This window comes from Coturnix japonica, chromosome 7 (assembly GCF_001577835.2).
Source record: "Coturnix japonica isolate 7356 chromosome 7, Coturnix japonica 2.1, whole genome shotgun sequence".
Classification (NCBI taxonomy): Eukaryota; Metazoa; Chordata; class Aves; order Galliformes; family Phasianidae; genus Coturnix; species Coturnix japonica.
In genome coordinates, this window is record NC_029522.1 from 14,468,655 (window position 1) to 14,481,701 (window position 13,047).

The 13,047-nt window shown below is 49.3% G+C and overlaps 2 protein-coding genes across 2 annotated transcripts; one reads left to right on the forward strand and one right to left on the reverse strand.

Annotated features, from left to right (window-relative positions):
* Positions 1–5,654: 5,654 nt before the first annotated feature.
* HOXD1 (homeobox D1) lies at positions 5,655–8,107 on the reverse strand. The gene has a single exon (XM_032445884.1). It carries the CDS (start codon positions 8,094–8,096, stop codon positions 7,335–7,337), a length of 762 nt encoding a protein of 253 aa, XP_032301775.1. The 5' UTR covers positions 8,097–8,107; the 3' UTR covers positions 5,655–7,334.
* Positions 8,108–8,791: 684 nt separating this feature from the next.
* On the forward strand, positions 8,792–12,230 carry LOC107316672. The gene has a single exon (XM_015868450.2). The coding sequence runs from the start codon at positions 10,561–10,563 to the stop codon at positions 11,947–11,949; it is 1,389 nt and encodes a 462-aa protein (XP_015723936.1). The 5' UTR covers positions 8,792–10,560; the 3' UTR covers positions 11,950–12,230.
* The last annotated feature ends 817 nt before the right edge of the window (positions 12,231–13,047 follow it).

The following is a 13,047-nucleotide window of genomic DNA, read 5'->3' on the forward strand; positions in this document are numbered from 1 at the left end:
ACTTCCAGTTTAAACACGTAGCCTGACTGTACAGGAGTGCCCTGGTGTATTTCTGAGGGAGGCTGAAAATTGATTCACTGGATGTGATGAAGCAGAAACTTCAGAAGTAGAATCTATGCCATTTAAAATCACTGTCTTGATCCATAAAAGGAACAAGGAAAGCTTTTCTGTATCTTCATTACAGCTGTAGAAGTTCATACTTGACATAGTTTCTCCCCAGGGTGTAACTGCGGTGAAGGAAAAAAATGACGGTGACTGACTTGACTTGAATGTATCTACATTGAAAACATATGGCCTTGTTAGCAATAGGTATGAGCTGGTGGGGCTGGGTATCTCCAGAGATTTGTAAGGGCATGTGGCAGAGCAGATTGATCCCTTCCCTGGCAGTAGTAGAAGGATGTGAGAAAAGCACCAGGTGTCTCCTTTGGTCTTTTTTTTTGAGGCCACGCAGCCAGAAATAAGGAGTGCACGCTGTGTGAGGAAATAGTGCTCAGTTCGTGGTGTGGTGATGATTTCACAATATTTTACAGAGAATATGGACTTTGAAGGTTTTTTGAACACTGATGCGGAAGAGTTTTGAGCTGCATGAATCAGTTTAAGTTTCCATTTAACATGCAAAGAGTGGAGACAAATTGAACTGCAGTCCAGCCCAGCTAACAGCCATGTGCAGCATTCCCAATCCATTATTTTCTCTTAATTCCCCAAAGGCTATCAAAAGTTACAAGGCTAATACTGTTAGTATAATTTGAAGTTGTCTTAGTCACTTGTTTAGAATAAAATTTATTTAGTAAAATGAATACCTTGGTTTGTCAATATATCTCTTCTCTAGTGAAGGAGACTTATGCTGCTGGGTCATACGGTCAGTCAGCCTGCGCTTTCAACGTAGCTGAGTGTAGTCCAGAAACAGTGTAAGAATTCCTTAGTGGTGAGCTCTGTGCAGCATGGGATGTTGGTTATGCTGCTGACTAAATGCTCTTCCCATAGGAAACTCATCTGCAAAGTTTGCATCACTGTGGTGTCATGCAGAAAGGGAAAGAATGGCTCTTCAGTACCTTTATTACTTTGGCAGGGTGAACAAGATGGACAGAGTTGGCTGTTGCTGTCTCAGCCCTGAGCTTCCACTGCTGTTTCTGACTCCTCTTCATTAAAGCTCCTCTTCAAGTGGAGCTTCTTGAGAGCAATGCATGGTGGAAGGTCAGGACGCTTTAATGATTGCTTCTATAAGAAGGTGGTTAGAATCATTACGGTGGCAGTATTCAGTTTGTTTCTGTTCAGACTTCTGCAGAATAAAAGTGCTAGCACTGGCTTTCCCACAGTGAAATCTTACTAAATAACAAATAGGTCTTTAGAACTGGATAGTTTTGGTTGTTTTTTTTTAATAACCATGTTTGGCTTATTCAGTTCTAGATCCCCGTAGTCATTCTAAAGCAGAAATGTGCCTTCAGAAGCAATGAAGCCCAAGTCTTCCAGAAGTGAAATCACTGGCTCAACCACAGTGCCTCCTCCCTGGAAGATTGTATGTGTTAAATGAAGGGGGACCTCCTCTTTGCAGAGCTGATGTGCAGTCTTAAAAAGCAGAGCACATTTTGGTGGCACTCTGAGTTTGTGGATTGCAGTTGTTGACCTAGGCAGTGTCAGCCCTGGGTTCATTTATGCTTCTCTCTTATCCACTTACCGTACAATAGGTTTTAGGAAATGAATTGCAGGCTGGTGGTGACTACAGATCCAGGTGTCCCAGTCTGGATGTGACTGCTGCTGACAACATCCAGATATGCCATCGCTACTTTATTAAATCCAATGGGCTTTAAATTTAGGAGGAAGTCATCAAAGGAAAAGGGCAGAGCCATACTTTGAAAGCATGACTCCGGGGTAGGTGAGATCACAGATGACGCAACAGCAAAGTAGATAGCACTGACAACATGCAGACAGGATGCAATGCGTTTATTTTTATCATGCTTGTGATTATCCCCAGAGTTGTGATGGCTCTTTTCTCGTGTGGCTCTTGTTATAACAATTCATACTTGTGACTTCTCAAATCAGATTAGTCAATCTACTTAATACCATTTCTGAAAAGCAACCAGAAGCACCAGGTGGTCCATGTCTTGAGTGAGACGTGACTTTGAGGGTGTTCAACAGTCCTGTACTGGTTTTTTTTAACTGGCTGCCAGCTTACATTAAAGTGAAAGTCACAATACTGATTAAAGTTATAAGACTTTAAAAAAATCTTGGTTTTAGTATAGGATGTTGCTATGTTATGAACATGGTGTTTTGGGGTCTGGTTTCTCCAGCATCAGTAAATAGGTGTGATAACCCACTGCCATTGTGCATTCACACACGTGCAGTCAAGTGAGTTATTAAAGAGGTAGATTGGCTTTATTGGCAGGCTATTAACACTGCTGGATAGTTGTCTTTGGATTTGATACACTGGGGTGTTAAAGCAAATGCCTCCATGTAAATGGTATAATTTATGTGTCCATAAATGTGTTGTTTTTTTAAATCATTATTTGCATGTCTATGTTTAACATATAGATCTGATACTAGTGAGTGCCAGGAGTAAAGGCAGTGTCCACTATCTGAGCAGTAACTGGATGAAATCTGATCTTGAGTAGCCATTAAGAAATTTAGTGGGATTTTTATCTGTTCTCAAGTACCACTCTAAACTTTATTGTGTTTAATCTAGTTTACTTGTTAAAGGAACATAAAAAGAGACATTAGGAATGCAGATTTAGTGTTGTGCAACAGTCAAGATGAAGAGTAATGGCTGGGAAGCCTTAACTCTCAGGCTCTGCTCCTACACTAATGTCACAAAAATCATATTACTGGGATGCAGCTATCTTTCATAGGCTGCAGGGGCAGAATGGATGGCTCCTTCCCCTCAGCAGAAGCAGCTACCCTGATCCAATGTGCACAGCAAGAGCAGGTCAGTCGAGCCATTCTTGAGGGGCTTTGCTCTTCACAGAGCTGCAGGAATGTGAGTGCTCTGACAGGTATATTCTCATTTGCTGGGCATGTCCTTGTGAGACCAGGGGCCAGATAGCCTGAATATGGCCTGCTTCATGTTATCATAAGGCGTGGTACATCACCCCAACTAGAAGTGCCCCAGTCTCCAGGTTCAAGTGAGATTTCTTTTGTTTTATTATTTGTAACGTTATGGAAGGGTAGTTAAAAGACATGTTTCCTCAGTAGTATGAAGACTGATAGATCAATGAGTTGTATTTGTTCATGTATTTGCTTACAGTTTCTCAATCTGTTAATCACCAGGGAAACAAAAACACAAGAAAAAAGATTGTTGATGAAAAGCTTTTCTGTGAGCCCATGGCCTGATTCTTTCAGCACAGAGGAACAAGTTGTTCTTAGGGCAGTACCTCAGTTCTCATCACTCTATCCAGGTGCCAGTGTAAGCCAAGGAAGGCTTAAGTGTTGCCCAGCTGAGGGTTATTTGGTTCATTAGGCTGATGCTCAAGAACAACAAACAACTTCTGGATAAAAATAAAATACAGTAAAGCATGTATGGCAAGTGTATTTTCCTATATATTGCCCAGAATTATTCCAGGGACGCTTTGTAGGGAGTGTTGACTAACAGGCACTATTATCCTAGGGGACAAAATGATTGCTGACTTGGTTCACTTCTTTCTTTCATTGGGGTTCCTTCTCCTGGCTGAAGGCTCCACTAGCTCAGTGAAATTAGGAAAAGTAATAAGAAATAATGCTTGAGCTAGTCACATACATATATGGGGATGTATATTGCCAATAGAATGAGTTTCCCATAAACTTCAGTCACCTTTTAATGCTAACCTGGTACCAATCATGTCTTACTAGAGGTTTCTCTCCACACCTCTGTCTCCCTGGCCATCAGGGATTTGCAACTGTTCTTAGGGCTCACTGGAATTTAAGCCAACGGAGCAGTCCAGGACAAATCACAAGCATGATTTATGAGCTGTTAGAGACAAATGGTTGGACCTACAAGGAAGCCTTTCCATTTTGCAATTTTGCCCCCAAATATTTTTCTTAAAAGTAATAGCCCGGTTTACTCTGCTAATAATCTGCACTGTTTTATGTGTAAGCCATTGTTCCAGGTTTTACCAATAAATGGAGGAAATGGCACACATTTAAAATGAGATTAAATTGTGGTGAGTGGGCTGCCTGTTTGTATTTTCTGGCTTACTGTTGTGTCTTTGATGCTCAAAATAAACTTGTATGTGCAGCTGATGCCATAAACCAGAGTGGTGGGTTTGACCCTCGGCGAAGTGCTCCCCATGCCAGGTTTGCACGTGATCGCTTGTTCACTCAGTTCTGCATCAGCAGCCAGATACCAAAATGAGCCTGGCTCCTGGCCTGAGTTCAGCTCTCAAAGAGGTGTGATAGTCTGTTATCACTTACCTAGCCAAAGGATATCCACTCTACAGGTTCATATATAGGAGTGGTAATTTAACAGCTTTTTTTTCCCCCTCTCTCCTTGGAAGCTTTCCAAATCAATTGTTCCATTTCAAGCAAAATGGGAACATGTTTAAAATATATATATATGTGTGTGTATATATATATGTATATATTGTTCATATCCCCTTGGTAGCCTGTGGCTCATTGAGCAATGGTCGGTAGGCGAAAGTTAATATTAGGCTGAAATAGAACGATCTCTTTGTTGTTTTTAATGTTGTTGGGGGGAAAATAAGGCCAGGAAATAATATACCACAACTCATGGAAATATTATATGGTGGAAGGTGTTTACTGAGGGAAGTCTGGGATATTTTGTTCTGCCTCTGGTGAGAGTTACAGCCATGCTCTTACTTCTATCTGCGGAACCTAAATCCCACTTCCAACTGTAAGGCATCAAATGGAACGTGTGAGATGCAACTCTTGGGACATTAAATGAGTGAATCTTAGACCTTATCTATTGTTTATTTGTCTCCTGTGTGCACCCATGTATATCACAGGCATTTTTATTTAATTATTCAGGAACTGGCACATGACTCGCGTTACCTCTTTCCTCTGGGTATCTTGCTGACATAACAGTGCAAAGGAGTAATAGCTTATACAGTAAAAACTGGTCGTGAGGAAGAGAGGTGCCGTTAAGCTGTCCCTGTTTAGTGAGCAGAAATTACACTTAATACTAAGTACTGGTTTTAAAAACAGGACATGGTTGTGTTCAGACCAGCAAAATGATTCAGACAGCCATAAAATGCTTATAAGGTTTTGTCTTAATTTGCAAGTAAATCTCCGTATATTCAGGCTGTGTGCCACTTTGATGCAGAACTGTGCAGAACTACGAGTCTGGCATGTGTATTTATTTAGTTGGGAAAATGTACGGCATGGAAACACTCTTTATGAAAGTCTTTGTGTGGTCTAACGGCCTGATTCAGCACCACTGAAACCAATGAGAGCCTTTCTGCCTGTTTTGGGAGTGCAGGAACGTGCCACCAATGTGGAAAACATTCCTCAGGCTGGAAGTGACCAGCACAAATGTCAGAATCATTAAGAAAATACCGGGCTGACAAAGCAGCAGCCCCATGGACGTGTGACACATTTGGAAGCAACTGAAAACACAGCTGTTGTCTGAAGTTTGTGTGTGAACCAGGTGCTGTTAGAAAGCTTGAGGTGATCCTGTTGTGTGTATATTTGTTGTGTTTTTTAAACCACTAACAATGGATTTGGTGTAAAATGTATCTGAAGAGGAACTGAATGAAATGGTTTGTAATTGAGTTGCTTTTAATAATTACATGAAAAAAGAAATAATTTCCAGGCATTTTACCATCTCTTGCTTTATTCTAATTAATTTATTCTAATTTAATTCTTCTTCTCAAAAACAGTTGGCAGAAATACTGTTTCCTATTTTTTTAATAGATGATGAGCTGAATAAAAGCTTGTTTGGGGTCTGTGCTTTAACAAGGAACTGCCCACCCTTTATTTTAGAGGTTTGTACTTTGGTACGGATTTCATATGGGCAGCTCTGCCCTGGGAGTTTCTAATGTTTTTTTAACCTGTGAAGTTCATCAGCTCTTTGGAAGTGAGCTGTAACACTGTGCACAAAACCTAAAAGTCTGTGTGCAAGTACGGCTGTGAGCCTCTGCCCAGGATCTGGTGTGTAACCAGAACAGGAATCCCAGCAGCTGCTGGTAGCTGGGGCTGTTTTCCAGGTGTGGATCTACACTTGCAGGTCCTGGAGTTCCCTCTCCCAGTACTATGTTTTTCTTTCACCTGAGTGAAATCCAAAGCAAACTCTCAAGTCCTTTTGTCCCTTAAATCCAGGTAGCATCCCTATCTGCGTCGTCTTTATACTTTCCCTGTCAGCACCAAATGCTGGAAAAGCCTCAGAATCCAGCTTCTGTGTCCACTTTGATAACATTTCACCTCTGGCAAAGATGAGATCTGGAGAAGTGAAGATAGTTGGTGAATGTTGTACTTTGGTGGAGTAGCTGGGATTGTCACCACTTTAGGACTGGTTCTCTGGGGGAGAGACCCAGGAACTATTGTGGTCTCACTGACAGAGAGGTCTGCAGTCAAACCCAAGTATCTTTATGTGCTTTAATGGCTTGTAGCATTTGTGAACAGGCTTAGTATAGTACTTGTATTAAAACTTACATACAGTAAGGCCTGGGAGAGCCCTAGTGCCATGAGGGGCTCTTTGCTGTCATTGCCCACACACTGGGAAGCAGCAGAGCGGGCACTGGAACTGCAGGGGGCACACAGGGCCGTCTTTCTCCTGATGGACCATTTGTTCAGGGTTTCCTTCACAGATTTTGGACTAAATCATCTGCGTCACAAAAGGTGATGGGAACTAGTGAGGGATGAGTACAAGTAATTTGACTTTATAGCAGTTTTGCACAGGAAGGGGAGGTATACGAGGGTACTTTTCTTAAAAGGGATTTCTGCTACACTTGCTAACGGTATACATCCCTTCTTTTCTTGCGAGGGAGCATTGTCCTGTTCTACTTTGCCTTGCTGGGGTTTCCACCCCTGCTCCGCACGACCTCTGCCTACACCCCCGCCCCGACGGCAGTCAGCGGGACCGGCCACCGCTGCTCCCCAGACCGGCCGAGGCACCGGGCGCGGCTCAGGGAGGCGGCGGGGCAGGGCTATGGCCCCAGCCGGGAACGGCCCCGGGGAGCCCGGTCCAGGGGCTGCGGTCCTGCCCGCCCCCAGCTCCGGCTCGGCCTCGGCTTTTTGAGGCTCTCTTCTGGCTCTTCTATCCCCTCGCGAAACGACGAAGTTGAACAGCGGCACTTTGGAGCGGCCGCTCTCCCCGATTACCCTCATTAATACAACGGGTGTCGAGCAGCGGCGGTACGAAGAGAGTGGAGCCGCCCGCAGCATCCCCGAGGAGCGCCGTGGCGGCGGGCTCAGGCGGTGCCGCCCGGGGCTGCCCGGGGCGCTGCGGTGTGACCGGGCAGCGCCTCCCGCTCGCGTTTCTTCTGCTTCATGCGGCGGTTCTGGAACCACACCTTCACCTGGGCGTCGCGGAGGCGCAGCGAGCGGGCCACCTCGAGGCGGCGGGCCCGCGACAGGTAGCGGCTGAAGTGAAACTCCTTCTCCAGCTCTGTGAGCTGCTTGGTGGTGAAGTTGGTGCGCAGGGAGTAGGCGGGGGACGCCGCGCCGCCTGCAACGGCGAAAAACATCGAGGAACAGCGCGCTTCGGCGGGGGCACGGAAGGTCGGGGCGGGGGTCTGGGCAGGGGGAGCTGGAATGAGAGTGACCCCCGCCCGCGCCCCGCCGCCCCACTCACTTCTGCCTGGCGTGCTCCGCTTCATCCGCATCCACTCGAAGGCGCGGGGCTCCGCCGGTGCCGCCCCTGGGGTCGGACAGCAGGAGCGTGGCCGCTCGGGCTCCGGCGACGTCGAGCGGCCGCTCCGGGGGCAGAGGGACGCGGCGAGACGCGGCGGATCCCCACCCGGACAGGCGGCCCCGCAGGACTGCTGGCAGCCGGCAGACGGGCCGGCCGCGCATCCCGCCGCCCCCACGCAAGCAGCCGACGGAGGATGCGCGGAGCTGGCCGGGGTGCTCAGCGCCGGGAAGGCGTCGAGCCCCTGCCGGGGGTAGGGGGACCGCGGGGTCCCGTGACACAGCCCGGGCGGAAGGACGATGGGGAAAAAGCCCAGGTCCATGCCTGCGCGGATAGCACCCCACCCACCCCCGACGGAGCAATATTGCCCTGATATAGAGCCGGAGCGGAGGCACGTCCCGCCCCGCGGCCAATGGGAGCTCGATGGGGGCAACCCGTACCGGGTATCCCGGGCGCCGCTGGTGCCTGCTCGCTCCCTGCTGCCCGCGGTCGATGCGGGGGCAGCGCACTTTGAGCGCCCAGGCGTGACCCTACGACGTCCTGGCCCTGGGACGGAGAGGACGGCGCCGGGAGTCGTGTGGCCGTTCTTTTCTCAGCTCTCTCGGGACCACTCGGGATCCCACACTCGCCGGAGCTGCTGCTGCCTTCCGAGCTGCTCGCCGTGAGTTTGGAGGGGAACTCGCACCTCCACGCCGCCCGGATTTGTGTCTCTGTCCCCTCCCGGCCTGGGGGAACACCCGCGTCTGTCCGCACCCGGGGGGGAAATGCAGCACCTCCCGACGCTTAATGGCCTCTCTCCGTCAGATAAGTGCTCTGAGGGCTCTCCAAAGTGAATCCCCGGTCTCTCCGTGCTAATGGGCTTTCACTCTTCCCTTGGCAATTCAGTGTTGCTTACTGAGCGTTCACAGCTGGCACGGGAAGCTCACGGAGCAGCAGAACGGGAGTGCGGCCAGTTGCGCTGCCCAGCCAAACCTCCGGCTCATCCTCCTGCTTTTCTCCTCCCTGAATAGCAAGGAAGCAGGGCTGTGAGCCCTGGGCTCCGACAGTGATCACCGTTCCCTGACTGGCTGCTTGGGAGGCTGACCATCAGTCTGACCTACCTGAACCTCTGCTTGGTTGATGTTGGGTTTCATCCAACTCCTACAACTGAAAGTTGTGTCAACGCGGTCCAGAAAGGCAGAAGGCAGAGCATGCATGAGCTCGGCCAACCTGGGACTGGACAGACGAGGAACACAAGGAAGGGCTGCATTATGCATTATTAGTTTCTCCTTCTCCTAAAACTTTTTCAGTTTTAGGAGGTGGCTGTGGAAAACTGGGAAATGCAGAAGTTGCAACCTGCCACAGAAATATTTTGATCCTTAACAAAGGCATGAAATTAAAACCCCTTAACCTGTCATCCAGTGCCTCCTACTCAGCAGCCCAACAACTGGCTGGTGGCAGCAAAGGAGCAGCATGGAGAGACGTGATCAGAGCATTTCACTGGCAGCCTCAGCTCCCGCCCATGGGGATTTTACTCTGCTTAGCCCCGGCTGCACCACCATCGTGCCCCATTGGTAGCACTGCTTCGGAGCCGGAACGTTCTGCACGTGGGACATCTCCCTGCACATGGGCTCTGAAGAGCAGTGAGGCTTTCTAAAAGCCCTGCTTTCTACCCAGCACATCCAGCCCGTCTGCTGTGAGAACAAAGACTGGCACGTTACTGCTTCAACTTGCTCAGGGCTGAGCATCTTCAAACAGAGCCCTCAGTGTAAGCCCAGAGCCCTGTTGCTACAGGCACAACTAGGGGCTGTGCTGCCCTGGTGCACTAACAATGCGCTGTCACTTACACCACCGTGCTCAAGGGACACAGGTGTCAGTTAAAAGTGTTTAAATCAAATATACCTGCTTTAGAAACCCTAAACGTTGAGGGAGGGGTTAAATTCTGGGTGAAGCTTGCTCAGCATGTACATGGCAAGCAGAGAGGTTAGGAAAACGTAATTTTCTGACCAAGCATAGGTCTGGAAACACCATGCTTCCTCTTTAGCAAAGAAAGCAGTCCAGTAGGAAAGTGTCTGCCCCTTCAGTGTCCGCTGCTACAGAAGCTCCCATTGAGGCAAAGCAGACAGTGCTGGCTCCAGGGGAGGGCTTCTGTTTGCAGAACACAACTGCTCTGATTACACCTAAAGCTGTGTTCTAAATGCTAAAGCACGGGCTGACCATGTTAATGCTAACTTATGATCTTCCCATTCACCCATCTGGATCCTCTTACCGAGTTTCTCATTTGTTAACTGTTTGTTTTTGCACAGCTGCTCAGGGATGAGGAAAGCAGAAGCCACTGCTGAACACAGGCACAGTGTCTCCTTTTGCTGTAGACTTTTGAGTAGTGAACTGCAATTCTCTAAGCTCCCAGATTTCACAGTACTCAGAGCTAAAGTCCTGGTGATGGGGAGCTGAGCGACTGCAGATGTTTGGTTTTTTTTTTGCAAGAGGTCTGTTGGATAAGAGCCCCTGCAAGTTTGAAGAGCAAAGGAAAAAAAAGAGAAAGAAGCATGGGAAGAATATGAGGGCTGCCAGAGGGAACGTCTGGATGCTCAGGAGCTCAGCAGAGCAGTGACAGTGCGAGCCAGGGAAACTACTGGGGCACAGACCTCTTGGCGAGCAATGGGATCAGCCAGCCCTGTGCCACTGCATGTACTGGAGGCAGTGGCAGCCCCAACTCCTCCAAGGCTGGATCCTGGAGCTGCTTGGAGCAAGCATCCATACTGAAAAGCATACAGATCCCTGAGAAGCACTTGGGATATGTGGGGATGTGTATCCATCCCTGCACCTGGAATACACACAGCGACCAGCCATCAAAGGGCCTGCAGAGGAAGGCTGCTACAGAAGGAAAATCTCTGGGAAGTTTATTTTCTAGTGTGTGGCTAAAAACAGGGATGTACAGAGGCCCCAGGGCAAAGAGGGGAAACTGCTGCTACAGTGGGCAAGCAGGCTCAGTTCCATTGTACACACAGGCAGGCAGAGCACCACTTCCTGAGGAAGGTGTGCCTTCCTCTTCCATCAACACCTGCTTGCTATGGGGCCTCCATTCCAGGCTGACCCCAGGCAGTGCAGTGAGTCTGGAGCAGGGAGCTGTGCTCTCCCAATGCGTGTCATTCACTACCAGGATCCTCTGCGTGAGCACCAAGAGGAAATGCTCTCCTGACAAGGCTCCCTTGGCAGAGGGATTTCCCCACAGGCCCTGTGCCGTGTCATTCCCCATTTGCTGTCCTATGGCCATGAATTTTGTAGGAAGAAGTTACACACATGGATCATTCAGAGGCACTGCCCATCAGCAAATAAAGGAAAAGCAAACAGGCCCTAGGGGCTCAGTCTTGTCCTGTCAGCTGGTAGCTGTTACTGGGAGCTCTCCAGCCCCAGCCCAGGCACTGCCAAAAGGGTTTTACTCGAGTTGCACTGAGCTGATGGAGGACGAAGGGCTGTGGTGTAGAGCTCTGCGGGCTGTGATTGATGAACGCTCAGATCCAGCCCTCTCCTCCCTACCAGCTCCGCTCCCCAAGAGGCCTGCAGCACACTCAATGCACGGCCAGCATTCAGTCCACAGAAATGACTGCTTGAACTCCAGTCTGGAAACAGGGGTAGTCCTTCGTGATCTGCAGCATCACACAGTGCCCCACCAGCCACGTGGCCATCAGCTATCCTGGCAGTGCTGGCCCTTTGTGCTGCCCGTCTGCTCTCTGCCTTTGTTTCTCCTGGGCTGTAGCAGCCTACAGCCCAAGCGGATCTGTGGGCAGCCATTCCATTGGGCACACCATGTGGCACATGGCAGGACAGAATGGCAGCCTGGGTTCCTTCCAGCTGCCACCAGCCAGCTCTCAGCAGCAGCTCAGCAGCTTCCATTCCCTTTTTCTTTCCCTGTCTTTTTTCCTGAACAAATTCCCTTTTGTGCCCAGACCTCCCTGCAGACAGGTCCACAGGGCTGGCATGATGCATTGTGCAGGGATTCCAGAGGTGAGTCCTGGCTGCAGCAGTGGAGCTTCAGTTGCCCTGCTGGTGCCCAGCAAGCCAGGCTCCTCTGGTCAGTGCTGATGGGGTTCCCAATTCAGGCATGGTCCCATGCTGCAGCCACTCGGGGGGGACTGGGTCTGAAGGTTTGCAGTGCTCTTGCTATTGGTGCAGAGGGCATTTGGCTTTATTAGCCCAGCCCCACACAAGTGGCATTTTCCCATACAGGAGTGGGCTACTGTTCAGATGAAACCAGCAAGCAGAAATGCAAAGCCCACGTGCTCAGGAGCACAGTCTCACTGAAGCCTGGCACACCTGGTGTCCCCCAGTTGGAGCTGTTGAAGCTCTCAGCTCCAGCTCAGTCTGTGAGCTCTGCAGCGGGGTGCCAGGGCTCTGCCTGCAGAGAAAGGCAGAGCTATGTGAGCCCCAGGGCCGGCCTCGGCCACTGAGTTGTGAGTTAAGGAGTAACCAGAGCTCAGTGCATCAGATGCTGCTGCAAAGGAGCTGAGCTCCCCCTGAGCATGAAAGGAGCTCCTTTGTAATTTATGAGTTCTAAACGATGGGCCAAGAATAAGTGTGGCCTATGCCAAAGTGTCTTTCTCCTCTAGATTGCTGATGCTTGTACAAACATTGTAAAAGTGCCAGCGGTCTCACTAAAGTAGCATTACTTCTAATAATTAGGTTATCATCATGGGCTTCTGCTGTGTTACAAACGAGATGCCTCTGCCAGAGCCACGGAGAAGAAAGTGAATTTATTCACAGCAAACCCCCTCACACATGCTCCTCCTCCTCCCTGCTGGAGACCCTGTGTGCAAAGCCTGGCTCAGTGTGTGCAGGGACAGCGCCAGTGGGGTGACACTATGCAAGTCAGCCCATCCTCCCCCGGGGCAGGGAACAGCTTTGTGAATAACCGATGGTGTAAAGCAGAGCAGCCACTGCTCTGCAAACAGCCCCAAGCAGGAAGGTGGGAAGCACTTGGGAGCAGTGTGTTGGGCTGCATCAGGGTGTCCCCCCAGGAAGGGAACTGCCCAGGCCTTGTGCAGTGTGAGATGCATCATGGAGGGAGAGCACACAAAAGGATCTGCATGGACTTCTCCAGTCGTGGTGCATCAGTTACGGAGGGGTTTGGAGATACAAACGTATCTACATATAAAGAACATTACGGAAGTGTATCTCATGAGTAGTGTCCAGCCTTACTTGCCGCACTGTACAACATTTCAGTCACTCCTGGATGGATCTTCTAAGAGTCTGTGTAAGGACTTCCATAGAAAACAATGTTAGGGCTCAGAATG

What these genes read in the sequence shown, in the direction of transcription:
- LOC107316672 (XM_015868450.2), top strand. Translation starts at nt 10,561, where the DNA reads ATGTGTATCCATCCCTGCACCTGGAATACACACAGCGACCAGCCATCA.
- HOXD1 (XM_032445884.1), bottom strand. Translation starts at nt 8,096, where the DNA reads ATGGACCTGGGCTTTTTCCCCATCGTCCTTCCGCCCGGGCTGTGTCAC.